The sequence below is a fragment of the Orbicella faveolata genome, unplaced genomic scaffold, assembly GCF_042242905.1.
Source record: "Orbicella faveolata isolate gen_17 unplaced genomic scaffold, um_ofav_v1 contig_46, whole genome shotgun sequence".
NCBI lineage: Eukaryota > Metazoa > Cnidaria > Anthozoa > Scleractinia > Merulinidae > Orbicella > Orbicella faveolata.
Genome location: NW_028301576.1, coordinates 28,449,522 through 28,476,768, shown reverse-complemented (window position 1 = coordinate 28,476,768; position 27,247 = coordinate 28,449,522). Strand labels below are relative to the sequence as shown.

Sequence of the window (27,247 nt, the reverse complement as noted above, 5' to 3'; positions counted from 1 at the left end):
TATTGAGGGGAATCTAGGGGTACCTCCGGTACAGCTAAGACAGACATAACAAATGACTGTGAAAAATTCCTTCTCAGATGTTGAAGTGAAAATAGTGTAGCAAGCTATGTATCAAGTCTGAACTATTAATGTTAAAATGCAAAGGAACAATGAATTTTTAAAGATACTCAAATTTCATGCATCATACCTGAGGTCCCAGTTGCTCAAGGCCTTGGAAGGGTAAGTACACGCCTTTTTTATTCCATATAATAATACTGTGTACACCCTTAGGAGACTAAATAAAAGCAATCCAACTGTCAGGAAAGGTAGATAAGAGTATTAAGTCACTACAGATACGCTTCGTAAGTGGGAAAAAGGTAAATGCTTCTGTGTACTATCCAATCAAAGTTAAGGGTGCAATTTGAATGTCCTTATTGAAGGACCTCGTTTTCAGAACTTGAGGAGCTTTAGCTGTATGTATGAGTTATTTAACACTAAAAGGAATCTTTGTAGTGTAAAATTGTGTAACTAGGTTCCTTTATTGATGATTTTGTGCTGTTTTATTAGTGATTCTGTGGTTAATTTATGCAAAAAATGATGTGCTTATCACAACGTAACATCAACACTTGTTTATAATATTTATATACAGTTGCAAAGCCCTTGATGCATGTTAGCAGCAGGGAAAATTTCGTTGGAAATGGTTTGATTCTCTGAGTTATAATTACATTAAAATTTAATTGAAGATGGCTGACTAAAAAAACACCAATATATACCACTGTGTAGCCTGGAAGGTGTACTATCCGCCTATTAAGTATTTTAAGATACACTTTTTAAACCCTGCAGAGATATTTACAGTAAAAGTCTAGAGCAAATGGATCATGTGTACTATAGGTGGACTCGGTCGATATATTGGTCGACAGTCGACCGATATATCGGTCAACTATCGGTCGACTGTCGGTCGACTATTGACCGACTATCAACCGATTATCGGTCGACAGTTGACCGACATTCGACAGATAGTCGCCCGATATATCGGTCGACTGTCGACCGATGCATCGGCCATTATGTAGCGATTGTCTGCCGGTGAAGTATCGGTCTAGTATTGGTCAAGTATCGATCAAGTATCGGCCAAGTATTGGCCAAGCATGGGTCAAGTATCGGTCAAGTATCGGTCAAGTATCGGTCAAGTATCGGTTGACTATCTGCCGACTGTCGGTCGACTATCGACCGACTATCGGACGATAGTTGGCCGACATTCGACTGATGGTCGACCGATATATCGGTCAACCGATCTACTGTCGACTGATGCATCGGCCGATATGTAGCGATCGCCCGCCGGTGAAGTATCGGTCAAGTATCGGTCAGGTATCGGTCGACTATCGGTCGACTATCGGTCCAGTATCGGTAGTATCTTTCTTCTTAATCTTCCTAAGATAATTTGTCATTTTTTTAATAACAATTTTGTCACGAACGCATTTTGTTTGGGAGGTTACAAACACGATGACCTCACATGAGTACCTTATAATTGGTAGTGACCAGAGTTAAACAAGAGAAGATGAGGTCATTTCTCATTTCTCTCTCATTTACTACAGCTTATAAGTTGGTCTTGATAGAATTGGTGCCCGTCTCCTCAAACACGCAGTTGACTTCATTACTCCTTTTTTAACGGCTTTGTTTAATGCGTCCCTTAATTTAAAACGATCTTTTCCCTCTAAATGGAAAACTGCAAAGGATACACCTTTGTTCAAAATAGAGGTCGTTCAAAAAAGTTGATAAACAGGACTTATCTAATTATACCCTGGGTGCCAGAGGTTTTTTTTTCTGTCGCCGCAAAACAAAACAAAAAAATAGTACCCAGTAGGTACATGAGTCTAATGCGTCATGGATTGTTAGTGCGGTTGAAATATGTTGAAGTAGTTTCGGTATTTACGGCATAGAGCAAGAGGTGTAGTAGAGGTTTGGTAGTAAGAGTGGTTCAGAAGAAGTCGATAATATTTGTTCTCTTAAGTATATATATTTAGAAAGTTGACGAAATGTTATATTTGAAATAGGAAAAACATGTTACTTAGGGTTTGAGTTCATCGATTCATGTTAAAAGATTAGTGCATTGTAGACCATAGGAAGATCGTACAGATTTAGAGGGGGGGAATCCTGAAAAATCTGTTTGCAAAAGCAAAACAAGCCCAACTAAACTTTTTGCAGGCATGAAAAAAATTGTCTGCAGGAAGATGACACCGGACAAAAAATGTTTTCACAGACAACGATACAGAAAAAAAATTGTTTGTCTTGGAAAAATTTTCATCCCCCAGCTTCCAAAAAAATAATGGTCCGCTCCATAGATATTCAGTATTCTAAATATCCTAAATCCCATCAAAATAAGCCAAAATAGATTCTTTTTCAATTCCTTTGCAATTTATGCAATACTGCTCAAAAAAGATTTCAATTTTCTTAAACGTTTCGACACAGGAGAGCAAAGAAAACATTGCGTGCAGAATGTAATTTAATTAAGCGAAATGTTTTCACTATTAAACACTGCAAGCAGTTGAATGAAAGAGTTTTGTTTTCATGACTGAGAACAGCTTTCAAATAGTCAATACATGGAAATAACAATCAGATCAGAATTCAATAACTATTAAAGCGAGTTTTCATTCTGTCTTAACTACTTTTTGGCAAGTTTCAATATTTATGCAAATTCCGCGCAAAATGTAATTTGATTACAGTCTTGTTTTCAATCTCTAGATTGAATCTTGAATGGTGAAAACAAAACTCTTTTTAATGAAAGTTGCATTCTGTGAATGAAATCCTGCTTCAGTTGAATTGAACAATATATTGCTGACTACAATCTTATTTGATTTTCCATTTTTTTCAAAGTTATTTTTTGTTTAAGAACACAAATGTCACTTCCGGTTTTTTTTCATCAAAGGATGTCGATTTCGCGTTGCGTTTCCCAGGGATTATAAAAAAACATGCAGCTGGAAGGAGAACATTTTCAGTGGCTTCACACTTGAAAACGAGGATTCATATTATTTTGCACTGTAAAACATTTATTCCAATTACATACATGACAATTTCTTTTACAAGTGCGTGTTGTGCTCGAGCTCCGTTCGACCGTTGCTTCATTAACAACATCCTTGCTTCCTGATTGGATTAAGATCACCGCACCAAGCCCGCAATGAGGCGGGCTATAAATGTTTAAGCACAATTACACCGAATGATTATCGATCCCGAACCATTCCCTTGGGATTGCTAACAGCTTTTTTCTACTACATAGAGTCTAATGCACATGTGCATTAGACTCAAAAACCCTCTGGCACCCAGGGTAATCTAATTACAGGCTGATTTCAATTCTGCTTGCAATTAGCAAAATCTTAGAGAGGGCAGTTGAGACTCAACTTTATACCTACCTAAGAGAGAATAATTTGATTTCGTCATAAAACTAAACTCTTATTATTAGGTAGTAGTTTTCGCCTAATTAAAGTTGAGTCCGTTTGAATTTCTGCTGATGACATGCTTTCCTCTCGATAACGTGGACTCTTATACGTACTTGGGAAAAGTGATTAACAACCGGTTCTCCTGGTCTGACCACATTGAGTTTTTCCAAAATTAATAAGAAGTTGGGCTTTTTGAGACGTTTTAAGTGCCACCCCCTTAGTGCAAGAGTTACTTTTTTAAGATATTTATTTTACCTCTTTTTGACTACGAGAATATAATTTGGAATGATAGAAGAAATGCCTCCTTAATGTTTGAGCTACAAGTTTTACAAAATAAGGCTACTCGCCATATATTAGATTATCCTAAACATTCATCTGCAACTGAAGCGATAAAGAGACTTGAATGGGAGCCTTTAGTGCGCCGTAGTTTGGAACATCATGCTGTTTACATATGTAAGTTAATTAAATAGCAATCTCATTCAATCGCGATTTCATAGTTATAATACCAGCTCTGAAAATAATACCCGTTAATCTATTGCCAACAGAACATGGGGCCACTGGACGTTAATTAATCTGGTTTCAGGAATATTGAATAAATTAGACATCGCTGACGGCATTTAAACTTGGCTCGTAAAAGGCCGTTTTATGATCGTATCGTTTTAATTATTTCCTTTAGGCTTTTGTACATCTATGTTCTAAGATTTTCTGTTTTATAATTTGTTTTTATTTTTTTTTCCTTCAAATTTTGTACATATAGTCTTAGATTTTATATTTCTTAATTTTTTGTTAATTTTCATATATGTACATTTTCTGAGGACCCTTCTGTAAACCACTTTATTGTGATGTTGGTATCCTCATTAAAGACTCCCACTACCCAACACAAACTCTCTGTAGCCAGAACCCTTCTCAACAGCAACTGAGGATGGCAAATTACCTGAAGTACAACACGTAGTCGACGCACTCCATATGGCTACATGGACCACTTCATAAAAAGCTGCCAAAAGACGACAACACCAGCAAATCTGTCTCAAACACGCAGAGGTTTAAGCAGTAAACTCTGCGGCACCCACCTACTCGAAATATAAGGAAGCACCCCCTTTTTCTGGATATCCGCATAGGAATGTCATGAATGGTACACAATTCGCTTATTGTAGCCAATCGGGTAACACGGTAATTTCAAATGATATAAAGGGGTTTTCTCAATAAGAAAATCTTGAAAAAACATTTAAATCAGGAATAATGGAGCAGAAACACTCCAGTATGCTACGATAAGTGGTAAGAGTATTTGGGACACTGAAGCAATTATGACGACCTTGGGGCTCAAAAGTTCGTATTTCACTTTACCCCCCCCCCCCCATTCCCCATCCAACAATGTTGAGATATAGCCGCAGTATTGAATGACCAACACTGCACCGGGGGTGGGAGGGAGAGACAATCACCAATGTAGCCTATTAGGGAAAATAAGGTGTCCCACTGACTCTTTAACCACTCATTGTAGCGTCTGCGAGCAGCCGTCTCACAGATTAAATAACACGCAAGTAGAATTAACTTCGGCACAGCAAAACTGTATATATCATAAAACCAATTTTTGTTGGAGCAATTTTGCTTTACGAGTGTGCTAGGCCATTGCATTAGCAATGTTTGAATTTATTTATAGGTACAGTATAAACCCGCGTAAGAACCTAGATTGTAAAAAAAATTAGACCATCTAAAAATGTTAGACAAAAATTGTCCATTAAGACCCCCTTTACGTGAGAACCTGTTTCAGCCTACAATTTTGAAACAGGTTCTAATTGTGAAAAGGAACAGTCAAAGGAACAACACAGTTCCTTGTTTTAATGTTGCTTTTTGTTCGGTTTATCTTAGATGACTTTGTTAACTTGGTAAATACTTTTAATATTCTTGGATTTTTAACATTAGTATGCATATAATGCCAAAAATAGGCCACCTCCCCATAACAAACAAATCATTTCTTTTGAAAACAAGAACCTGTTAATGAACCTGCCAGAGGAGCCAAATTTTCCAGTTAAGCACAATCTTTATAAGAACCTTCTTAGCCTTGCTTGGGAAAACTTATTTTCCTATAAGCGGGTTTTTACTGTGTATGCTTCTGAGTCTAAAATTAAAAATATACCAAATGCACCAATATTGTACTAAGGTCATAGGAACTGTCTACAGTTTCGGGCGGAGTGGGGGTACTCCCGTAAATTTTGGATAGGTGTGTGCCGTGAAGGGTCTTAAACCCCGACCCTCTTTAAGGATGAATCAAACGAGAATTGTCCAAAACCGAAAAATGACACCTTATTCAAGGGAAAAACAAAAATCAAACAACGGCTAACTGCGTGCGGCAAAACACAAATCTTGATAAAATCGCTTTGTTAACAATTTTAGCGCACAGTTCAGTCTTAACGGATAATTTGCTTGTTTAGCAGGGCATTTACGCACTATAATTTTAGCTAATACCCCCAAAAACCATACCCTATCTCGTGGCACATATGGAGTTCCCATATGGAGTCCACCCCTCTAGGTATTTAAAGTGGATATTGTTCCACAATGTCCTGCATTAACCATTCAAAACAGCCATTCGGGTGAGGTTCACCATGCCATCTTCTCCACATGAATTCTTGAAGGTATTCTAGCAGGAAGTCAGGATTTGTGTTCCCTTTCATCTTCTTAAATTTGTCCTTGGCTGCAGACCAATTGCTCTCTGCATGTTGTGTATGGACACCTGTGACAGGGTCTACAAAGTTAACCGAATGATTAACCGTTTGATGATTGAAACCCAAGGCCCTTTGAATTCGCCTATATGCCGCCCATTCATCAGTATAAACCAAAGAGCCTGGTTGTACGTGTCTTTGGATAATGGGCAAAAGAGTATGTGCATCGCACCTTCTCACAAGCTGTAAATAAGGTCGAGCAGGGTCAAACTGTGTGTCAAAAAGCCCAAGAACCCATCTCTCTCCTCTAGGTCGACGTTCCCTTTGGAACTGTGTGGAAGAAGAAACAAATTTCGTTAAAACGTGTTGAATATATAGAGAAAAATTAAGAAAGACTATTTCCTATCAGGTGCAAGATACACTCAAGCTGGTGGCCTCTGCATTCAGCTTATATTCAATCTTGTAGGCTGAAGAACAATGCTGATTTCTTTGGTTACCACCCTCCCGGGGCACTCCCCGATACAAGATCGGCCCTTGTGACCCTGGAGTGGAAAAGGTTTGAAGGATTTTTTCCCAGGGGGTAGGGGGGTTGGGCAACTTGAAATAACTACCCGCCCAAAGGCGAAACAAGTTATATATTATTATTATTATTATTATTATTATAATGAACCTGGGAACGAGTTTTTTAATTGTATTTATTATTAATTTATGTTATTGCCATTTTAGGCAGCAACATGCTCACACGAAGCACCAAAGAGAGTCCCCACCCCCACCCATGACTCACGCAAACACACACCCTCAAATGCTAATTTCGGGATTTCTCTCCACGCTACCCCATTGAATTAATGACTACACCGAGCAGTAAAAACCAAATCGAAGATTTCTGAGAAAGATCCAATTTCTTGTATTTTACTTTGTAGATTTCATACGTATTACCCACAGTTGACCGCGTTTACCACAGGGGCGTAGCTACCTGTACGCACGTGCGTACCTGAAAAAGCCGAAAATAAAAAAGAAATAAACTAAAATATATGTACAAGTATCAGGCAATCCCTTATACATGTTCAAAAACATAACGCAAGACTTAAATTAACTAGGTAATTCTAAGTTTGCTGGGAAGAGAAACAGGATTGCCTCTGTGGCTGTAACGGGAAACTGGCTAAATTTATGACTTAGTTATCATGTCATATCAAGAAAGAACGCTTACACTCACAACATAACCTCACCATTACACTCGCATCATAAACAGAATTTTTAAAAAGACATGTGAAAAGGTTAGGAATCACCGATGCGTAGCCAGCTCACCGAGCGCGAAATTCAAAATTCTTCGGAAGTGATAAGTGTTACAAACCCGGCCTTTGTGGGGGTGGGTGCGGCAATGATTGTTGTAGCTTGGACACATCTGAAAGACACACATGGATGATAGGAGTTCTGTGACACCCCTAAGCAGAATGATTAAAATAGGGAAAAAAAAACCCCACCATAAAACTCACTCGCGAAGCTCGCTCGTTTTATGATGGGGGGGGTTTTTCCCTATTTTAATAATTCTGCTTAGGGGTGTGCACAGAACTCCTATCATCCATGTGTGTGTTACTGTTACACTACTACTCAGGAAAGTTTTCTCTGCGAGAGTGTGAAGGGTCCCTTGAAGTTTGCGAAGAGGGCCCACCGCAAACGAAAAGGACCCACCGCAAACGAAAAGGGCCCTGCGCAAACCAAAGGGCCCCACAGCAAACAAAAGGGCGGTAGCACTTTTGGAAGTTATTTAATGAATTTTAAAGCGTCGAATCATTAGTGTCTTTAAAATTGGCACGTTATCATGCTAAGAACTCTAACAGTGATGAAACAAAGCTCAAATCCTCCGCTTTTCCCTTTTGCTCGTTTTCCTTAACGTCATTTATAACGTGATTATAAAAGTTGATGCCGTCTTAAAAGGGTGGGCGGACATTAAAAACTTATCCTGAAAATTACTTACTTTATTAAATTAACTGCGTGTGTGTTTTTAGATTATTCAACTACTGGCGCAAGGAATATGAATGAAAACATGTTGTCCGCAAGCCGGAATATGTGACTCGTATGTACTCGTATCCTGACTCTAATGTACTCGTACTTGTATGTTACTAGTATGTATCTGTACGTACTTGTATGTTACTCATACAGTACTCGTGTCACTCCTGTGGTGCTGTAGTCACCTTTCAAAGGCAACCTTGACACCTGGGATCATGTTCTGTACCTACCTTGGACTTGTGGTTAAACTTTGATTCATCGATTTGTATAATAATGCCTGGGCCGCCTAACTGTGGGATTGGGTGGCGTAGTAGTGCTTCCCATGCAACCTCCCGGCACCTTCGCGCAAACTTGACCAAAACTTTCCGTGATGCTGTCCCTTCAATCTCCATTACTTTCAAGGAATCACTCTGTGCCCATTTCCAAAGAAAGTGCAAATGTCTTCCTAAAGAAATTCTGCTTCCAGCGAAATATGAATTTGCTCTCACTGAGGAAGCACGTCTACATCGGAGACATCTCCTGTTGAAGTTTTAAACATATATTTTTTAAAGGAAGTTTTTTCATATTTTCTAAACATTGAGCAGGAAAAATTGGGTTTAACTACTCACCAAATGTATCCATCAACATTATGTAGATGGCGAGTGAGCCGCATCGCCCTCCGACAATTCACACAGTTGACACTTCTTTTCAAAAGTCTCCTCCTTTGTAACCAGTTTATTACACGGAGTTTGTTCCCTCTATTAACGCCAAATATAAGGGGCCCAAGTTCATCCCGAAAAAAATTGGGCATTCCAGGTAGCGTTACTTTCACTTAACGCGAATGGCAAAAGTCCTTGAAAGATCGCAGTTTGCTCCCGAAAAGAGCGCTTGCTACTGAGAAGCCAAAGAAAAGACATCTGGAATTTGTCATAAATGTTTCAGTTGACATATAGTTCATATATGGCACCATTTCTGCTAATTGACTAAGTTTGTTTTTTATTTTTAAGGCAAAAGAAATACTGCTGAGCCTAGCACCTTAAGAAAAGGAAGGATGGAAGCTTCAATAACAATTGGATTTTGCCCTAACCCTAACCCTAAGTCTTCTGGAATTTCTTTGGTACAGGCTTCCTCGTTTTATAAAAAAAAACGTGACTTATTTTTTTTCTCGCAGAAACAAATTTCCAAGTCGCTCCCCTTGTTGATATAAATGTGATATTTAAAGTAGAAATTGAAATAAAACTTGCTAAAAAAATGTGCTTAGTTGATTGGTATACGATTGTTTTAAACTAAACCTGACCAGAGTCACATTCAGTTAAAGGGTTTGAAAAAATGCCCAAACAAAGAGAAAAACACCCACGCGCAGGATAACACCAAAGATCAAAAGAAACTGCCGTGCGTTTCAGGCTGGGTCTTTCAGATCGCTGTGCGCATATTAACCGGAAATTTTACATTTTTGGTTAAGAGTCGGCATACTTCAATAGGATTACCACTGAATTTAAGCCTCCAACAAAGATTTAAGTCTGTTATCAATTTTCTCTCAGAAACAAATGTTGAAATAAAAACTAGTGAGCAGCACTATTCGTTCCGTGTTATCGCAGAGACCTTACCAAGGAGGGTAAAAATGTTCATGAAGGAACTTAGCACTAAGGGGCTAACCATTTCATTACTGAGGGTGGGGGAATGTTGAAAAAATCCAGCCATAATATGTGCACTGGAAAAACATTCAGATACGTTCAGAGCCATAAAGAAGAAAAGGGTTTGAAAAAAAAATGCCCAAATCAAATCATTCAACCAGCCCCCTTAATAAAAAGTGAAATGGTCCGCCCCTTAATGCTCATAGTTTATTGCTTGGGGTGTGAAGAGAAAAAACACCCACGCGCAGGATAGTCAGGATATACCACCAAAGATCAAAAGAAACTGCTGTGCGTTTGAGGCTGGATTTTCAGATCGCTGTGCGCATGAATGAAAACCGGAAATTTTACATTTTTGATTAACAGTCGGCATACTTCAATAGGATTACCACTGAATTTAAGCCTCCGACAAAGATTTAACTCTGTTATCAATTTTAACCAATAAAGAGCTACTTCAGGTCGCTCATTTTATCTGAGTAAAATTATATCTACTGAAACTGCTTGTTAGATGTTTGTGTTTTGCCTAAACTAGATCTGTCTTAACCAAATCGGAAACAAACCAAAACGTTTGCTTTGTAATTGTTGCCAACAGATTTAATTCTGCTTTAAACATGTTACACCTTCAGCTGAAATGACGCATTGTGGGGTGACACACAGAAGGTTAGCGCGTGTGAAATTCACACGAAGCATTGATCATGAGATGGCTGAAGATCATCTAATATGTACGCCCCCATGCAACGAATAACACGTATTTTAAAAATTCTCCTTCTTTTAATTACCGCTTGTAAACTGCGCGCACGTGAACATATTTGAGGAGCACATTGAAGGCTGGAAGTCAGCCATTCTCTTTGTGAAACTTTTTTGGTACTTTTTGTCATTTTGTCATGATTTTTTTCATAAGCAGTATGGCAAAATAAAAACTAACTAATGTAAGCCACAACTTGAAAAAATTTCTGTCAAAGAAAATAGTCTCTGGCAATTGTTAATTTCAACAACGTCACAGAATGATCTCCAAGGGTGACCTTGGCCAGTATATATCTCTCTTCAAGTAAGGTGGTAATATTATCTGGTACCAGAACTCTCTTTCGTTATGGCTGAGTTGCGGAAGAAGAAGTGTAGGATATGTGGTTTGGCAGATGGGCACACACTCATCAATTGCCCAAACAAATGCAAGTTTTGCGGCGACTCGATTACGCGTTGCAATTGTTTAGATTCCAGTTTAGTACGTGGAGTTATGGACTCTGAAACACCCGAGAAGAAGAGTGCGGACATGATGCCGAGTACCAGTAAACGAAAGGCGGGAACCGTTGATCTGGACGATTGGTAAGACATAATGTTTATACGCCAATTCGAGATGAAAAAATCAAAACAAATATTTTAAAGTCGTAATACTAGCAATAATGATAAATATTGCATAAAACGTACAACAGTTTTTAAAGACATGTTTCGGCATGCTTATGCCATCTTCAGTTTAATAGACTGACTAATGATACGTGACACAAGTTATATACTACAAAATATGAATAAATTATTTACAATATGCATTACAAAACAGTGGAAACGGAAATTACAGAGTTAAAAAGGTGTTGAAGTGATGTAACTGTTTGTTAAGGTCAGGTTTGTTCTTACTAATATAAAAGGCTTCTTTAAGTTTAAGATCAATAGAGCTATTCGCTGAGTCTAAGATGCGAAAACAAGGTGTGTACATGCCCCTGCATGAAGAAAATTGAGAAAGATGTTTAAAAATATGCGAGTTTTTATCGCTTACTGTATGTTCTTTAATCCTGGTAGAAAAATGGCGACTGGTTTCACCAATATAACAGGAATTACATCCCGCACAAGTAAATTGATAGACTACCATGGATTTTAGAGCATCAGGAGTACGATCTTTAAAACTGAACATATTCTTGATTTTGAAAGAAGTAAAAACTAATTTGATATTAAGATCCGTTTCACAAAAACGTTTAAGTAATTGCCGTAGTTTGAGTTCCGTTATTCTAGAGTACTGGCCGATAAAAGGAAGCTTAAAATAGCGTATATTGTTTTCATCATTAACGTTGTGGCTTTTTTGATCAGAAGGCTTGTTAAGATACCGCTTGAAGGTTTTTTTCAATGATGTGTGAAGGAAACGAGTTACGTTTTAGAGTGTCCGAAAGCTTGATCAGATCATTTTCAAAACCAGAAGAAGTGTTGTTGATTTTATAAGTTCGGTCAATGAGAGTACGGACAAGGCCAATTTTATAGCGAAACGGAGTGAAACTAAAAAAATTTGTTAAGAGACCAGTGTAGGTTTTTTATGAAAAACTGAAAAAACGCAGTCATGCGAAGAGTTGTCAATCAGAACATCCAAAAAGGATGAAAAAAGCCACAATGTTAATGATGAAAACAATATACGCTATTTTAAGCTTCCTTTTATCGGCCAGTACTCTAGAATAACGGAACTCAAACTACGGCAATTACTTAAACGTTTTTGTGAAACGGATCTTAATATCAAATTAGTTTTTACTTCTTTCAAAATCAAGAATATGTTCAGTTTTAAAGATCGTACTCCTGATGCTCTAAAATCCATGGTAGTCTATCAATTTACTTGTGCGGGATGTAATTCCTGTTATATTGGTGAAACCAGTCGCTATTTTTCTACCAGGATTAAAGAACATACAGTAAGCGATAAAAACTCGCATATTTTTAAACATCTTTCTCAATTTTCTTCATGCAGGGGCATGTACACACCTTGTTTTCGCATCTTAGACTCAGCGAATAGCTCTATTGATCTTAAACTTAAAGAAGCCTTTTATATTAGTAAGAACAAACCTGACCTTAACAAACAGTTACATCACTTCAACACCTTTTTAACTCTGTAATTTCCGTTTCCACTGTTTTGTAATGCATATTGTAAATAATTTATTCATATTTTGTAGTATATAACTTGTGTCACGTATCATTAGTCAGTCTATTAAACTGAAGATGGCATAAGCATGCCGAAACATGTCTTTAAAAACTGTTGTACGTTTTATGCAATAAATATTTTAAAGCTACTCACCTTATTAGTATGATGATTTAGCATCAAGGTTATTTAGATTTAAACAGACTAAAGAATATATGTATATATCGAAAATAGATAACAAACAAACTTGAAACAAAACAAATCAGTTACAAAGGACCGTTCAGATAATCAATGGATATCCGTTCAAACAGGCATTTGTGATTTAACTACTTTGTATCATTTGTTTACAGTGTAGAGGAAACCAATAAAGCCACCCGCGAGAAGATAGAGAGGACAAGTATGGCCAAAAAGTTCAAAGATATTCAAAGTGACCTCGCAGCTGCCCGAGAACGGATTCGGCAATCCGATGAACTGTACAAAAAGAGGGAGGCCGAGTATCAAGCTACCATAGCGGCAATGCAACAAATTGAGGAGCTAGAAGGCACGCAAAAACAATTATCGCAAATGTATGTTTCTGTCGCTTTTTGTCAATTTTGTGTACGCAAACCGTGGAAGGGTGAATGACCGGGATGGTAGGAGCGCGAAACGCACAGAAATTAACTACACTCTATTTTTCACAAAATTATAACAAATCGACAAAATATAGACGTTCTCTAACTCTCAGCCTTGGGTATGTTCTTAGCATGTTCTTAAAATTTTGGTAAATCTCAGTTTCAACGTTCTTATAAAAAAAGGTTCATATATAAGGGCGTATGTTCTTCAGGTTTTTTACCGTTCACCCTCAGGGGTGTCTCACGTCGAAACGATGTAGTACACCTGGGTTAAACTGCAGATACCTCAAACCCTATAACAAATTGAAGTTTTAAGAGCTGTCTGTTTAAATATGCCATCCTTTTTGTAAGAAATTGATCTGTAGAATTTTTCATAATGTCTAAAGGCGAGCGTTTGATTTGGCTTTTGAATGCTATGACTCAAAGCCAATTTTGTATTTCACTAATTTGATTTGATCCCGGGTTTCCGGACTTAAAGCGCTAAAAAACGGTGTCTGCGTTTTATCATATTGGACTCAAGTGAAAAGTAACAGAACATTTTCGAAAAGAGCCGAAAAAAATGTTGGATTGGTCACACACTGATGTTCTCTAAGAAAAAGTTTTGAGAATTAACAATTGCAGACAGGGTTTTGTTGTTTAAGACGGTCTCCGCGGAACATTTGAGCAATAAAGGCACAAATAAAGATACCAGAAAGAACTTGTAACATGTTAACAGTCTGAATATAGTTTTAGAAGAACTTATCGAAACTTTAGCTAACCCTAACCCTAACTCCGTGTAAAATCTCCACCGTTCTTGTTACTTTTTTGCGGGGGATCGTTTGCGTGTAGAAACAATCTACAATCGATATTTAGCGAACAATAAATGTTAGGGATTATTTGAGGCGCGGCCTTGGAAGAATGAAGCTTAAGTCAGTCCAGAGACACGAGTAAGGTTAAGTTAGCATTTGCTTAATGTATTTGTATTTCGCTAGTAGGGGCGCGGGCGACTTTTCCGGGCAAAGACGGAGACATTGAGGACGAAGATACCGACAAAGGTACCGAATTGAGTGAAACCGGAGATGAGGAACCAAACCCCGAGGAGCCAAAAAAAGACAAGGACTCAAAGAATCACCGAGGTTTGTTGGAAATACATTGCCTCCTTAACTTTACTATCGCAGATCGTCACAGATAACAAAAAATCTAGAGAAAAGAGACGTAGGCGGTAGGGAACGTTTAAGATAGTACGTCTCTTACAATAGGGCAGCAAAGGGGCGGGGGGGGGTCATGGTCACGCACAAATTTTAACGAAACTCACGTGTCACGTTTACTTGAAACAGCAGATTATGTCAAAAATTAACGAATTCCGTTTCTGTTCTCGCTATTTTCACGCGTCATGCATAAACCTCTGCTACCCTCTTACAAGTTATCTGAAAATTTTCTACGAACTATTGCCGGACGACTATTTTAAACTCCTCAAATATAAAATACTAGAAAGTTTATGTGAAAAGTGATAAGGTTTGGTAATACTGCTTAGGACTTTCTAACTCGCTATCACGCAATATCGCCTGAATGTAAACGAGTAAGTATACGATCGCGGCTGCTAATTCTAGAAGAAAACTGATGTACATGATAATTTGACAAATATCTGCCAAACATATCATTTAGTGTAGGTGAAGTTTCAATATTTCATAAATTGGGGAAACGAATGGTAACGAATTCTGAATTAGGACTTTTTCTTTCTAATATTCCAGGATTGGTCACAGGATCCAATTTGCAAGGGATCCACGACAGATATCTAGGCGTTCTCCAAATAATGAAAGATAACCAGTGCTCCCTTGCGGAGGCCATGCGACATTTCGGTGTCCCTCGAAACACCCTTAGGGACTTTATTGGCGTCTGCGAATTAAGGGTCGTCGACGAAGAAAAGTACGAGAGGGTGGTCCAATCTGTTACGGAAAGGACGGGTAAGACGTCGGTAAAATTAATCGAATCAAAATGCAGGGAAGCGCTAAGTGATTATCGCGCCCAATCAAATAGGTTAAAAAATGAGGGAAAGCTTCTCCCTTTTTACCCAAAGGATGATTTTTATTTGGGGAAATAATTTTTAAAAAATAATTAAACTAATTCATCAATTATCTTCATTTACCGTATTTACTCTATCAAGCTCCACGTTTTATTCATTTTGTGCTTTTTTGGTGCGGGACGCTCATTAGAGAGGGGAGCTTATTCAACAACCGTATACTTCTTAAAAAAACATTTATAGATAAGGAATTGATAACAATACCCTTTTCAAACTGAAAAAGACTGTACTGTAGTTTGCGCAAATAAGTGCCTCAATATTACATGCGACACTTATTCTGGGTGGGGCTCGAACGAGTAAATACGGTAATCTTAATGATTATTTACTTCCATTGATGTTTCTATTGTTTCAGTTTTATTCATTTTTTTTCTCTTTGGTTATGACCCCTGGAACGTCTGTTGTTATTAGGTGTTACTCGCTTGAATTCTTCGACGCTTTTCGGTGTTCAGTAGATGATAATGCCCGACCTTTTGAGCTTGAAATCATACAGAATTATTGCCTTGGCAACGTCCGGAGGTCAAACTGGTTATATTTTGATCTTTGTACCCATTCGATTTTATTCATTTCTTTACATTTTTCAATTTTTTGATCAAAAAAATCAATGATAAGATGAAGGTACTTCTGACCCTTACCATGACAACTTTTAAGAATTTGAACGATTATTTATATATGCTAAGAAGACTGGAATACACATCCAAAATAAGATAAACAAGAGACATGACAGAATAAGAATAAGGTTGATAATTCCTGAGATATTTTAAAGGAATGACCGTTTGACCTCTCCCGGCAAAGCTATGGCATTGAACGTTAAGGCGCATTAATAAATGTTCATTAAATTTTAAAAGGATCCTAGTTAACCATGATGTATTGCGCGTATGTACCTAGAAATCTGCCATTTTCAGTTGCATTATCTTTGGGTTTTTATTTTACTTGCGGTTCTCCATCTTCGTGAATCCAAGTAGGTGTACCTTATGCGGGAATTCACGACAGGTTTTTAGGTGTTCTCGAAATAATGAAAGATAACCAGTGCTCCTTCGCGGGGGCCATGCGACGTTTCGGTGTCCGTCGAAACACCCTCAGGGACTTCATTGGCATCTGCGAATTAAGGGTCGTCGATGAAGAAAAGTACGAGAGGGTGGTCCAATCTGTTACGGAAAGGACGGGTAAGACGTCGGTAAAATTAAACGAATCAAAATGCAGGGAAGCGCTCAGTGATTATCGCGCCCAATCAAATAGGTTAAAAAGCAAGGGAAAGCTTCTCCCTTTTTACCCACAGGATGATTTTTATTTGGGAAAATAATTAAAAATAATAATAATTTAACTAATTCATCAATTATCTTCATTTACCCTATTAAGCTCCACGTTTTATTCTATACTTTAGCAATGTGCTATTAACAGATTAAAATTTTGGCTAGTAATTGCAGTTATGAATTAGAGTAAAAAGGCCTCATTTAATATGTGCCAAGAAATGTTTTAGATCACTAAGTTTTGGAAGACTTTTGATTTGTTGTTACTTTACTTTATGTTTAGTTTTTAGGCTTTAAATGTAGATCATCATAATAACAGAATGCTATGTAATAAGTTTGTTGCACTTTTTTTGAAAACGAAAAAGAGTAACCAAAAATTACTGCTTTTGGAACGAAATTCGTAGCTATTAGTAAACTGTTGATAATTATTATTTACACATCCAATTTTATATTGTACAAAACTATAACAAATGATGAAATAAATTTAATGATTGAAAGATGTGAAGCAATGTGAAGCAATTATTATCTTAATCACCATTATCATCATTATTTTTAATGGACGGAAATTAGAAAATTGAATGGGAGAGGGGGAGGAGAGGGCTGAGGTGGATTTGCGAGCTGCAAGCAATTTTTTGTTTTGCGTCATTTTTCCTACAGAGGAATGTTTTCGGGAAAACCCTGACACCTCCTTAGAAGAAAAAACAAACAATTTTACCATGCTAATCTCTTGGCGCGAGAGTAGTTGCCTCTCCATCCACTCAAATTAAATAGCTCAGTTTTACCACTCGAAATATCTTGCCTTTGGAAAGAAAGCCAATTAAAATTTCGTTAAAATACATGCTTTCAAAAACCATTTCCATTTGAATTTCGTAATATAATTTTTTTTTTGGATGACATTGTTTTGCTCAATAATTCATTTCTTTTTCCACGTTTCCACGCTCTTGGTGCGATTCTCATAGCCGTGTTTATTGTGACGCACAAATCATGCAGCACCTATAATTTGTGCTTGTAAAACCCTCTCCTCCGCAGAGGCTTATTTGTGCCACTAAGAGGCTGGGAGAGAGAAAACAAAGTGCAGTCGCCTTTCTTTAAAGGGGGGACTGGTGGGAGGCTCTGCGGAATAAAGAAGGGAGAGGTTTAAACAAGAGATATATAGGTTGAATTTACTTGAAAAAGATATATAGAAAATAAATCAATTAACAATATATTGAAAAAGATATGTAGGTTGAATAAACTTGAAAAACTGGGTAGGGTAAACGACCGAGCACTTAGGTATGACATGTATTTATAACAAAGACCCTTCCGTAAGAAAGACTGCTCAATTTGATTGGTTTACTTAACACATTAAACGGGTCGTCTCACCCAAGATATGTTAATTACGCTAGACAGATGTTTTCAAAAGAAGACAAGAAGACACTCACCATTATATCTAATGGAAGAAAAGTTGTCGTACAAGAGTGTAAGACCGTACGCTACAATACCGAAAGGTTGTGTGGGTAACGGTTGTTTGCCCTTGCTTGATCGAAGCTCACAGTTTTAGCCAGAAGGAAGGAGAATCCATGAACATGCGTGCTCATGCTATCTCCCTCTATTGCGTAAAGCAACGAGAACTTCGACCAAGTAGTGCTAGGGAAAATTCAATTGGCTATAACTTGACAAAACTTTGTTTTTATTCAACAAAATTTAGCAATAGTTTTAGTGTGTAGGTGCAAAGTAGTTGATGACGTCATCGGGACACGCCCAATATGTAACGTGACCCAGAACAAAATACTGAGTTTTACGCAAGAAACTTACAGTTTTATCCTTAGTTTGTAGTATCATGTCAACTCTTACATTAATCTTAAGAATTATAAGCATGCGTTTTCCGTTAGCATGAAATATTGAAAATAAGGACAAAAATTGTTCCCTGCTGACCACCTTCTTGAATGCAATTTCTACACTTTTTTTAGATTTTAATAAAACGCTTGCCTACGTTTCAAGAAAAATGTATTTTTTTTTTGATTTAGGCTTTTTTCTTCCCGAGAAAAGTAGGAATTTTTGTCAGCACCTGAAGTAAAACTGAATGTTGACTGATTGGTTGAAAGCATCGTAATTGGCATTGCTGCAGTAAGTTGGCTTCCTCATTGCTCACGTACGCTTCGATACATTTTTGGATGCGGCAAACTTTAATTACATCTTGCTTGTTTTCGAACAGCTTTAACAACGTTTACTGTAAGTCACTATAAACTGCGTAAGATATTATCTTGCCTTTGTGTCTTACAGCAGTTTTCTTATGTCCTTTGTTCAATTTAAGTATGCTTTAATTTTTGCCCATGGCTTTCATAGACTTCTGCAGTGAGTTGAAGGGGAAACCGCTCAAAACACGACCCGGTATAGAGCGATTTTCGCTTGACTTTGAAAAACAGTTTCCAGTTGTTAGCATGTTTTCTAATACATCGCCAAAAGATGCATAACTTCAAAGTTCTTAAAGTTTTGTTTCCTTGCTGAATTTAAAATTAGATGATTACCCGGTATGTTGAAAAGTTGTTTCATTCGCCAATAGTTTTTGAGTTCAGAACAAACTGATTTCTCGCTGAAGGCGCCTTGTAGCGCACCTAATATGGAAATGGTATGGTATTGTTGGAAAGACCAATCAAAATTGCCGTAAACTGGTGACGCTTACAAGAGAATATGGGAAGAACAGCTGAAAGGAAGCTAATGATTGGGATATTTCATTTGGATATTTTTGATGGATTAGTCTGCAATTTTTGCATCTGGTATGCCGCACCAAATTTATACATTCCCTCTTTCTGGTTTTCTCTCCAGTCTGGCATTTCTCTGGCCAGTTTTTATCGCTCGAAGTTGCAAGAAATTAGAAAATCACTTGTATTAGTTCGCTGAAATGCGTTGCATGTTCGCCGTCGTATCTGTTCGATAAACGAAACAAAATGCAGGATTTTTTTTCGTTTGTTATTCGCATTCTGTTTGCTCTTTATCGACAGACGGGGATACTTAATTTAAATAATAATGACACGGCGGAAAGTATCGGTCAAGTGTCGGTCATGTGTCGGTCAAGTGTCGGTCAAGTGTCGGTCAATTGTCGGTCAAATATCGGTGAAGTATCGGTCAAGTATCAGTCAAGTATTGGTCATGTATCAGTCATGTATCAGTCGAGTATCGATGGACTAAGACTATATCGGTCGACATATTTATCGGTCGACAGTCGACTGATATATCAGTCGACTATCGACCGATATATCGGTCAAATGAATCGGTAAATGCGTGCATCGCTGGATGTAAATCAGGGTTCATACAGAAAATTGCAACCATTTTTCAAGGACTTTTCAAGGACCGAATTTATTTTTCAAGGACCCACCAATAAATGTAAATAGTGTAATGTTACAGGTTAAATAATGTAAATAACATGCACCTTTTCAATTAACAGGATTTTAATGCCTGAAGTTTCTCCTCCATCTTCTTCTCTAGGTTCTTTAGTTCCTCTGCCTTCTCTTTGGACGTTTTTCTTAGAGAATTTGACTGTGTCACAAAAGATATATCTCTGGTCGATTCAGCCTTCTCAGACAAATTATCTGCCGACTTAATTAAAGAGTCAATGTCCTCATTCATTCTCCTCTTTTTCTCTTTAAGTTCCTCAATTTCATCCAACAAAGACTTCCGCTTCCGACTTCCTTCTTCAGATTTCTTGTTCTGTCGTTGTTGGTCCAGGTACCTTTCATAACGTTTTCTTGCTCCTGCGCATGAGGTGAGTAAAGGCTGGGTAAGAGGTACATTCAAGACGCCACCAACAGCATTTAAATGATCACACACAAGGCGTTGAGCCACGAGTGATTGATTTGCTAGATTCTCAATTTCAAGCTCCTTATTCACTGAGAAACCTCTCTCTACTGAAGCTTGACCATGAGACAGGACTAAAAGGAGCTGTACTACTTTAAACAACTTCTGGTAAGACTCGGTATTCATATAAGTGCTGAACAACTCATCTAATCTGTCAGTACTAAATTTGAAGTTCAAAAACCTCTCAGATCCAAAGGCTGGTATGTTGTCCAGAAAACTAGTGTACTCCTGGATTATGGCATCACAGTCACTTTCTTTGATCCTTCTGACATTCACAAGTTGGGATACAACCCTTTTAAACCTGGATATGGACTGGTCTGCATCAGAAGCCATCTCTCTGGGGTTCAAAGCACTCAAATTTCTCACCAAGGAATATGAAGCAGGACATTTGGTCAAAAGCTTCTGTAGAAGTTCTATCAGAAAGGTCTTGCACTGCAATCTGAATTCCAAAACTTGCTTTTCACTTGCTCCAACAGAGTCTTTTAGTGCCTTTTCAGTTAAGAAACCAATGTCAATCTTTTTGTAGTTTACATGGATTTGTTTATCGGTAACGTCAAGTTTGACAACCTTATCAGCAGTTGTAGCTTCTGACAAAACTTCTTTCTTCATAAACCTTCGCATTAATGATCTTAGGAGGTTGCACAGTTCACTAGAAAGGAAGGGTGTTAGGGGTTTGTCACTTTGAAATGTAACCAAAAATGGTTGAATTTGCCCTGCTATACACTTGAAAAATTGCAATTTAGCTCTGATTAGTTTGTCCTTGGTAGCTTCAACAATTGTTTCATATGATTTGTTCCCTGGTTTTGTGATTTGCTTGGATTCAGCAGCTCTCACATACTTGAGTATGTCCTCCCACAGTTCCAGAGCTCTTTCACAAACAGTCTCATTCTCCAGCCATCTGTGATTCACAAACTTGAGGGGCAACCTGGTGCTGCCAGAAATCTGTAAGAAATCTTCCCGCCTTGCAGGTGAATCTTTAAAAAGATAATAAAGGCTTGACAGCAATGCTTCCACTTTCCACTCTGCTGCAGTTGCTCCAGTTTTAAAGCTATTGTGCACAATGTGGAGTCCACATGATCCTATCTTTATCAAAATTGTATCAAAATCATCAGATAGTTTCTTCATATTTGTAAAGAACTTCCAATTAACATTAGGTCCATCCATGCTGATTTGTACCAGGTTGCAAATAGGAAGTCCACTGTTCACCACACTGTCCTCAAAATGCTTGACCATATCATTGGCAGTTGCATGACCCAAAAACTGTGAGCCAAAGTAACGTGTGACAACTTTGTCACCCTCCCAATAATGAACGTGAATGTCCATTTGCTTCGATTGACTCTTCTTATTTAAGCTCTCATCAAAGAGAATCGTGAAATATCCTTTTACAGCTTTTATCAACATTTCCTTAAAGTATTCGGCTAAACCAAAAACACATAGGTAGGATGTTTTTCTTGATCCGCAAGTAAATTTTGCAGCTATTTGGCTATCAGGAAACATAACACGAAAAATTTTCTCAATGTTTTCATTAGAATTATAAGAACAGTGACTCAAAATGGTTTTCAAAGTCCACAATACCTCAGACTTCAGTACATCATTTCTGCTAAAAAACTGAGAAACTGACCTCCCAGAGGATGGTGCAACACTCGTGGCTGGAGGCGGTGGAATGTTCATCGGTGCATCTTTGTCAAGAGTACCAGTATCAACCTTTTCCTGATTCACAGTTGCTGCGGAAATCCTGCTCTGAACCTCCAAACTTCTTTCGCTAAATGTGGCTTCACAGTACTTGTTGTTGCATTCGACTTTACAGATGTCTGATGTTTACTTCCTGCCATGTGCGAACGTAGTGCACTCTCGCCCATCGTTGTTAAAGCGATAGTTTTGTTGCACACTATGCACAATGCTTTCCGCAAATCGCCTTTTACTTGCCTGACCCATTTATATTCTTCCTCAGTTAACCATTTGGGGTTAAATGTACACTTTCCAGGCATTTTTTCAGCAAATACCCTCCAACAACAGAACGTTTTGAAAAACTCCGCAATTACAAGCTCCATGTGACATGTGCATGAGCATGACAAGCCATACACACAACCGCTGGTCAATTTGGTTTCGGCTCGCAGTTAATCGCAGTTTGGCTCACATTTCGGTTTTGCTTTTGTGTCTAGGTTATTCTTGCGACAAAAAAATGAAAAAATACTCTGATCTAAACAAAAAAACTTTCTTCGACCCCTAAAGATTTTATGTTGGAGAAAATTCAAGGCCTTTTCAAGACCTTATCAATGAATTTAAGGACTTTTCAAGGATGTATGGAATTCAAGGACTTTTCAAGGACTCCCTCTAAAATTCAAGGACTTTTCAAGACTGTGCGAACCCTGTAAATTGACGACTTCCACTCAAATGATTTTTCTCTTTATTGATGAGCCATATAATAAACAACTTAATAACCTCGACCGTTTCGTCGTTCCGGGAAAATCTCAAGACCTCAGTTTGAGATTTTCCCGTAACGACCTCACTCGGTTATTAAGTAGTTATTATTATATGCCTAGCTCCATGGGCAGGCAAGATGAACTGAATCTCGCGCTGTGATTGGCTACGTGAGCGGGCAAGATGGAGCTATCTTGCCTGCTCAGGATAAGGGTTTTGTCCCACAAGGAAAATTCATCCGAGGCAGAAGCCGGTTTACCAAAATTTTCTTTCTTAGTTTTTGCCCTGAAAAATCTTTTCCGTGACAGTTAAAGATTTCCTGTGGTTTGTGTATCGATGGAGCTGGAAAACGACAAAACTAAATCTATCAATGAGACAGAAAACAAAGAAAACAAAAATGTTGACAAGTTTCATGAATTTATTTTGCAACAAAAGCCGGCAAACACAAAAGTAAAAACACAAAGTGACATGAAGGCATGGAGGCCGTTTTGTTTACAAGAAAACAAGAGTAGGGAGCTGTGTGACATACCTCAGGAAGAACTGAATTTGGTGTTGTGCAAATTTTTCAAAACTGTAAAGAAATCGGATGGCACAGAATACGAGCCTGTCAGTTTGATGTCCTTTCAATGTAGTCTCCAACACTCCTTGAACGAAAGAGGTTCAAATGTAAATATTATTGACAGAGACAATTTCAAACTCTCTAGAGAAGTGTTGTGCCAAGCGCTGTCAGTTTGTTTTGGAACATGGCAAGGGGAACAGACCACAAGCTGCCCGTGAGCTGACCGAGGCGAGGAAGACAAGCTTTTTGAGTGTGGTGAATTTGGGGCCTCCAATCCAACAGCCTTGCAGCATACCTTGTGGTAGATAATTGCCCTTCACTTTGGGTTCAGAGCTCATGACAAGAGCCGCCGATTAAAGTGGGGAGACGTCACTTTGGAGAAAGTCCCAGAAACAGAGATTCAGATTCTTGTGTGGACATATCAGCGAGGGTCCAAAACACATCAAGGCCAAGACAAGCCATACAGTGTTCTTGCTTTCCATCCTACTGCGCAAGCAACTGGCAACGAGTGTTGCCCGGTTAAATTCTTCAAAGAGTTTACTCACTGTCGTCCTTTGGAGATACAAGCCAGATTCCCCCTATTACCTTGCAGTCAAACATCAGCGAAAACCAGATGACAACGTGTGGTATATGCGAAGTCCGCTTGGTAAAAACGAAATCAGCAAATTTCTCTCCACCGCTGCAAAAAATGCTGGTTTACAGGGCAGAGTAACCAACCACTCGGTGAGAAGGACCTGCATTTTACGCCTCCTCGATGCAGACGTCCCAGATAATTTTGTGGCACAGTTAAGTGGCCATCGCAGTCTGAAAAGTCTTGACGCTTACAAATCGGCCTCGCATGAACATCTACGGCAAATGTCCCTTGCGCTGAGCTGCTCCAGGAGCAACCAGCTTTCTAGCATCTGCACTCGTACAGAAATGACAACTCGTCCCACCACTTCTGTTACCAGTGTTCAGTCTGCCACCATTAATCCAGTCCAGATGGGATTGGGTTTCTTCTCAGGAGCAATGATTGGAAGCTTTAACAACTGTACTTTCAACATCCAGCTTACGTTGGGGCAGCTTTGCACCACAGAGCCAAGCGACAGTTCTTTGAAGCCCCAAGGATTGGCAAAAGCGACAGCCAGATGAAATGAACTGTCTTGCTCTAATGGTTTAACATTTGTTGGAGCTCTAGTGCTGAAAATGTAAGCCATTTCGAGACATTTTTGAGGTTCAAAAAACTTTTCGAATTTGCTTCGAGCGCTTTCGTACATTCGTTTATTCCATTCAGAAGTTAGACATTTACTCGTCAAAGATGTAATCCAATCAAATGATTGTATTTCTGCATTCAGCCAATTAGGATAGAGGAGAACACGCCATTGATTTTTGCATGTACCTGGCTTCCTTTTCAGTCCTTGAAAATAAACACGTACACAGATAATTTTTTGGTGTTTTATCCCACATAATAAATCCTTTATTAACCAAGCTTGTTCAGTCAAGATGGCCGGATATTGGCCTCGTTCTTTTTTTGCGTGTTTATGGACCTCGACTCCGTCTCGGTCCATAAAAATGCAAAAAAGAACTTGACCAATATCCAGCCGTCTTGACCTCACCCTTGGTCAATAACCCATATATACTTTATTTATGCTCAAAATTTATACACTTAACTAAACATATTTCGGGCTGGGTTTGTTTCATCTATGGGGAATACGCTTCGTGTATTTGTGGGGATGAAGTGCTACTATACAGGTCACTCTTTGTCCCATAGACTCACAGAATGGACTGGTTGCCATGGTCTAAACTCCCTTACTTGACTAAAGAACTCTTTCAGGGTATTGTGACCTGGAGCCCTAAGGAGGATTAAAGACCTCTCACAGGGTATTGTGACCTGTAGTCCTGGAGAGGAGTAAAATTACATGATTTATTCTCGTTAGTAACAGTGATTTAGATTGCAAATGAATAGATGAAAGATCCTCTATATGAATAGCATGACTGATGAAGCCTCAAGAGGATAATTCTGAAAATGTTGCAGAAAATAACCTAAGTAGTGCTTCAAGTAATGCCAATGCTGCTAGACTGAATTAAAAAAGAAAGACCACTTCTCAAGTTCAAAAGTAGAACAAGGCAAAAATAAGTGAGAAACAAGATGCTCAGTGTAGCACTTGCAATGACTGGCAAATTCCAAAATAAGACGAAACAAAACAAGCTCTAGGCGTGTCACAACAAACTAGTGGGTGGGACTACTTCACAGGTCATATTCAAGGATAGACGAGTAAACCACAGAAAAGCAAAGTTGACGGTTGATGATGATGATGCCTTTCATTACTCCGTCTCGGAGCATAGGCCACAGATAAAGCGCCTCCACCCTCCTCTGTCTCTGGCCATCTGTTCAATCTGATTTCAGGTGTAGCCTTTTAACTGGATTGTCCTTTCTGTGTCTCTTTTCCAGATGTTTCGTGGTCTTCCTCTCCGTCTACTTCCCTGGGGGTTCCAGCCCAGTGCTTGTCGGGCTATGCAGGTGTTTGATCTCCTAAGTATATGTCCGATCCATGTCCAAATTCTTTTCTTAATTTGTTCTTTGATGGGTAGTTGACCTGTAGTCTCCCACAAGGTAGCATTGCTGATAGTATCTGGCCAGTAAATCTGGAGGATTCTGCGCAGGCATCTGTTTACAAAGGTCTGTAGTTTTGACACGGTCTTCTGTCATTCTCCATGTTTCTGAACCATAGAGTAGTACGGGCTTAACATTTGAATTGAATATTCTAATTTTAGTGGCTGTTATTTCCCTCGATCTCCAGATGTTCCCTAGGATATTAAATGCGCTACGTGCTTTCCCTATTCTTGCCAGTACATCCTCGTCCATTCCTCCAGTGATGTTTATGACACTACCTAAATATGTGAAGGATGTTACATCTTCTATGTCACGGTTTGCTATACTGATGTGCTCATTTGACTTGCTATTTACCCTCATGATCTTTGTCTTATCGGTGTTGATTTTGAGTCCTAGTTTTGATGAGATGGCTTCAAGCTTTGAGGTTTTCGCTTGCATCTGGGAGTGGGTATGAGACAAAAGTGCCAAGTCATTGGCAAAGTCCAGGTATTCGAGTTGGTCTACAAGGGTCCACTGTATGCCATTCCTAGAGTCAGATATTGTCTCCTTCATTGCCCAATCAATGGCAAGAAGGAAAAGGAACGGAGATAAGAGACATCCCTGCCTTACACCTGTTTTAATATTGAACTTTTCGGTTAAACCACTATCATGCAAAATGCGGCAACTTGTGCCCTCATATGTGTTCTTTACTAATGATATGATCTTTCCAGAAATTCGGTAGCTGGCCATCAGGTCCCACAAGGTGCTTCTATCCAGGCTGTCAAATGCTTTCTCATAGTCTATAAAGTTTATATAGAGTGGGGTCCTCCATTCAAGTGATTGTTCTACGATTATACAAAGGGTGGCTATTTGGTCTGATGTTGATCTGGATTGTCTAAATCCTGCCTGCTTATCTCGTAGTATCTCATCCACCGCTTCCCTCATGCGTTCCAGGATAATGCGATTTAGGACTTTTCCTGCTGTTGACAAAAGCATGATTCCTCTATAGTTCTTACAGAAGCTTAGGTCGCCTTTCTTAGGTAACTTCACCAAAAGACCCTCTTCCCACTCTGATGGTATAGATTCCTGATCCCAGATCTTTCCTATGAGGCCGTGCAGCATGTGCACTAAGGTGTCAATATCAGCTCTCAGTAACCCCGCCGGGATGTTGTCTGGGCCTGCCGCCCAGTTGACGGTTATCAGTGATTTATTGCATCAAAATAAACAGTCGTAAACTGAAAGAACAATATGTAACAAATTTCTATCAATTTAGTGGAAAAGTTGCATAACAAATAGTCAAACCTTACACAAGCCAAACTAATGATTTGGAATCAATAACATAACGAAACTGAATAACAAAACATCAAAAATAGCTA

At 38.6% G+C, this 27,247-nt stretch overlaps 3 protein-coding genes and 1 pseudogene across 3 annotated transcripts; 2 read left to right on the top strand and 2 right to left on the bottom strand.

The window, feature by feature from the left end:
- Positions 1 to 5,746: 5,746 nt before the first annotated feature.
- LOC149099448 (uncharacterized) lies at positions 5,747 to 9,075 on the bottom strand. The gene is made up of 3 exons (XM_089278512.1): positions 8,683 to 9,075; positions 8,305 to 8,593; positions 5,747 to 6,397 (listed from the first exon to the last, which is right to left on the bottom strand). Exons 1-3 carry the CDS (start codon positions 8,862 to 8,864, stop codon positions 5,942 to 5,944), a joined length of 927 nt encoding a protein of 308 aa, XP_089134638.1. The 5' UTR covers positions 8,865 to 9,075; the 3' UTR covers positions 5,747 to 5,941.
- A 1,699-nt stretch (positions 9,076 to 10,774) lies between these two features.
- Positions 10,775 to 15,719, top strand: LOC149099447 (uncharacterized). Its single transcript, XM_089276839.1, has 4 exons — positions 10,775 to 11,007; positions 12,919 to 13,109; positions 14,154 to 14,294; positions 14,910 to 15,719. Exons 1-4 carry the CDS (start codon positions 10,775 to 10,777, stop codon positions 15,257 to 15,259), a joined length of 915 nt encoding a protein of 304 aa, XP_089132965.1. The 3' UTR covers positions 15,260 to 15,719.
- A 2,912-nt stretch (positions 15,720 to 18,631) lies between these two features.
- Positions 18,632 to 22,814, bottom strand: LOC110048985 (uncharacterized). The gene has a single exon (XM_020754750.2). The coding sequence runs from the start codon at positions 21,988 to 21,990 to the stop codon at positions 19,903 to 19,905; it is 2,088 nt and encodes a 695-aa protein (XP_020610409.2). The 5' UTR covers positions 21,991 to 22,814; the 3' UTR covers positions 18,632 to 19,902.
- On the top strand, positions 22,811 to 24,435 carry LOC149099446 (uncharacterized protein KIAA1958-like; annotated as a pseudogene).
- Positions 24,436 to 27,247: the final 2,812 nt, after the last annotated feature.

Excerpts from the sequence above, each read along its gene's own strand:
- LOC149099448 (XM_089278512.1), bottom strand. The coding sequence starts at position 8,864 with ATGCCCAATTTTTTTCGGGATGAACTTGGGCCCCTTATATTTGGCGTT. Across the intron at positions 8,594-8,682 it reads AATGTTGATGGATACATTTG|GAGATGTCTCCGATGTAGAC; the intron begins GTGAGTAGTTAA and ends AAACTTCAACAG. Across the intron at positions 6,398-8,304 it reads AGTTTAACCACAAGTCCAAG|TTCCAAAGGGAACGTCGACC; the intron begins GTAGGTACAGAA and ends TCTTCCACACAG.
- LOC149099447 (XM_089276839.1), top strand. The coding sequence starts at position 10,775 with ATGGCTGAGTTGCGGAAGAAGAAGTGTAGGATATGTGGTTTGGCAGAT. Across the intron at positions 11,008-12,918 it reads ACCGTTGATCTGGACGATTG|TGTAGAGGAAACCAATAAAG; the intron begins GTAAGACATAAT and ends ATTTGTTTACAG. Across the intron at positions 14,295-14,909 it reads GGACTCAAAGAATCACCGAG|GATTGGTCACAGGATCCAAT; the intron begins GTTTGTTGGAAA and ends CTAATATTCCAG.
- LOC110048985 (XM_020754750.2), bottom strand. The coding sequence starts at position 21,990 with ATGAACATTCCACCGCCTCCAGCCACGAGTGTTGCACCATCCTCTGGG.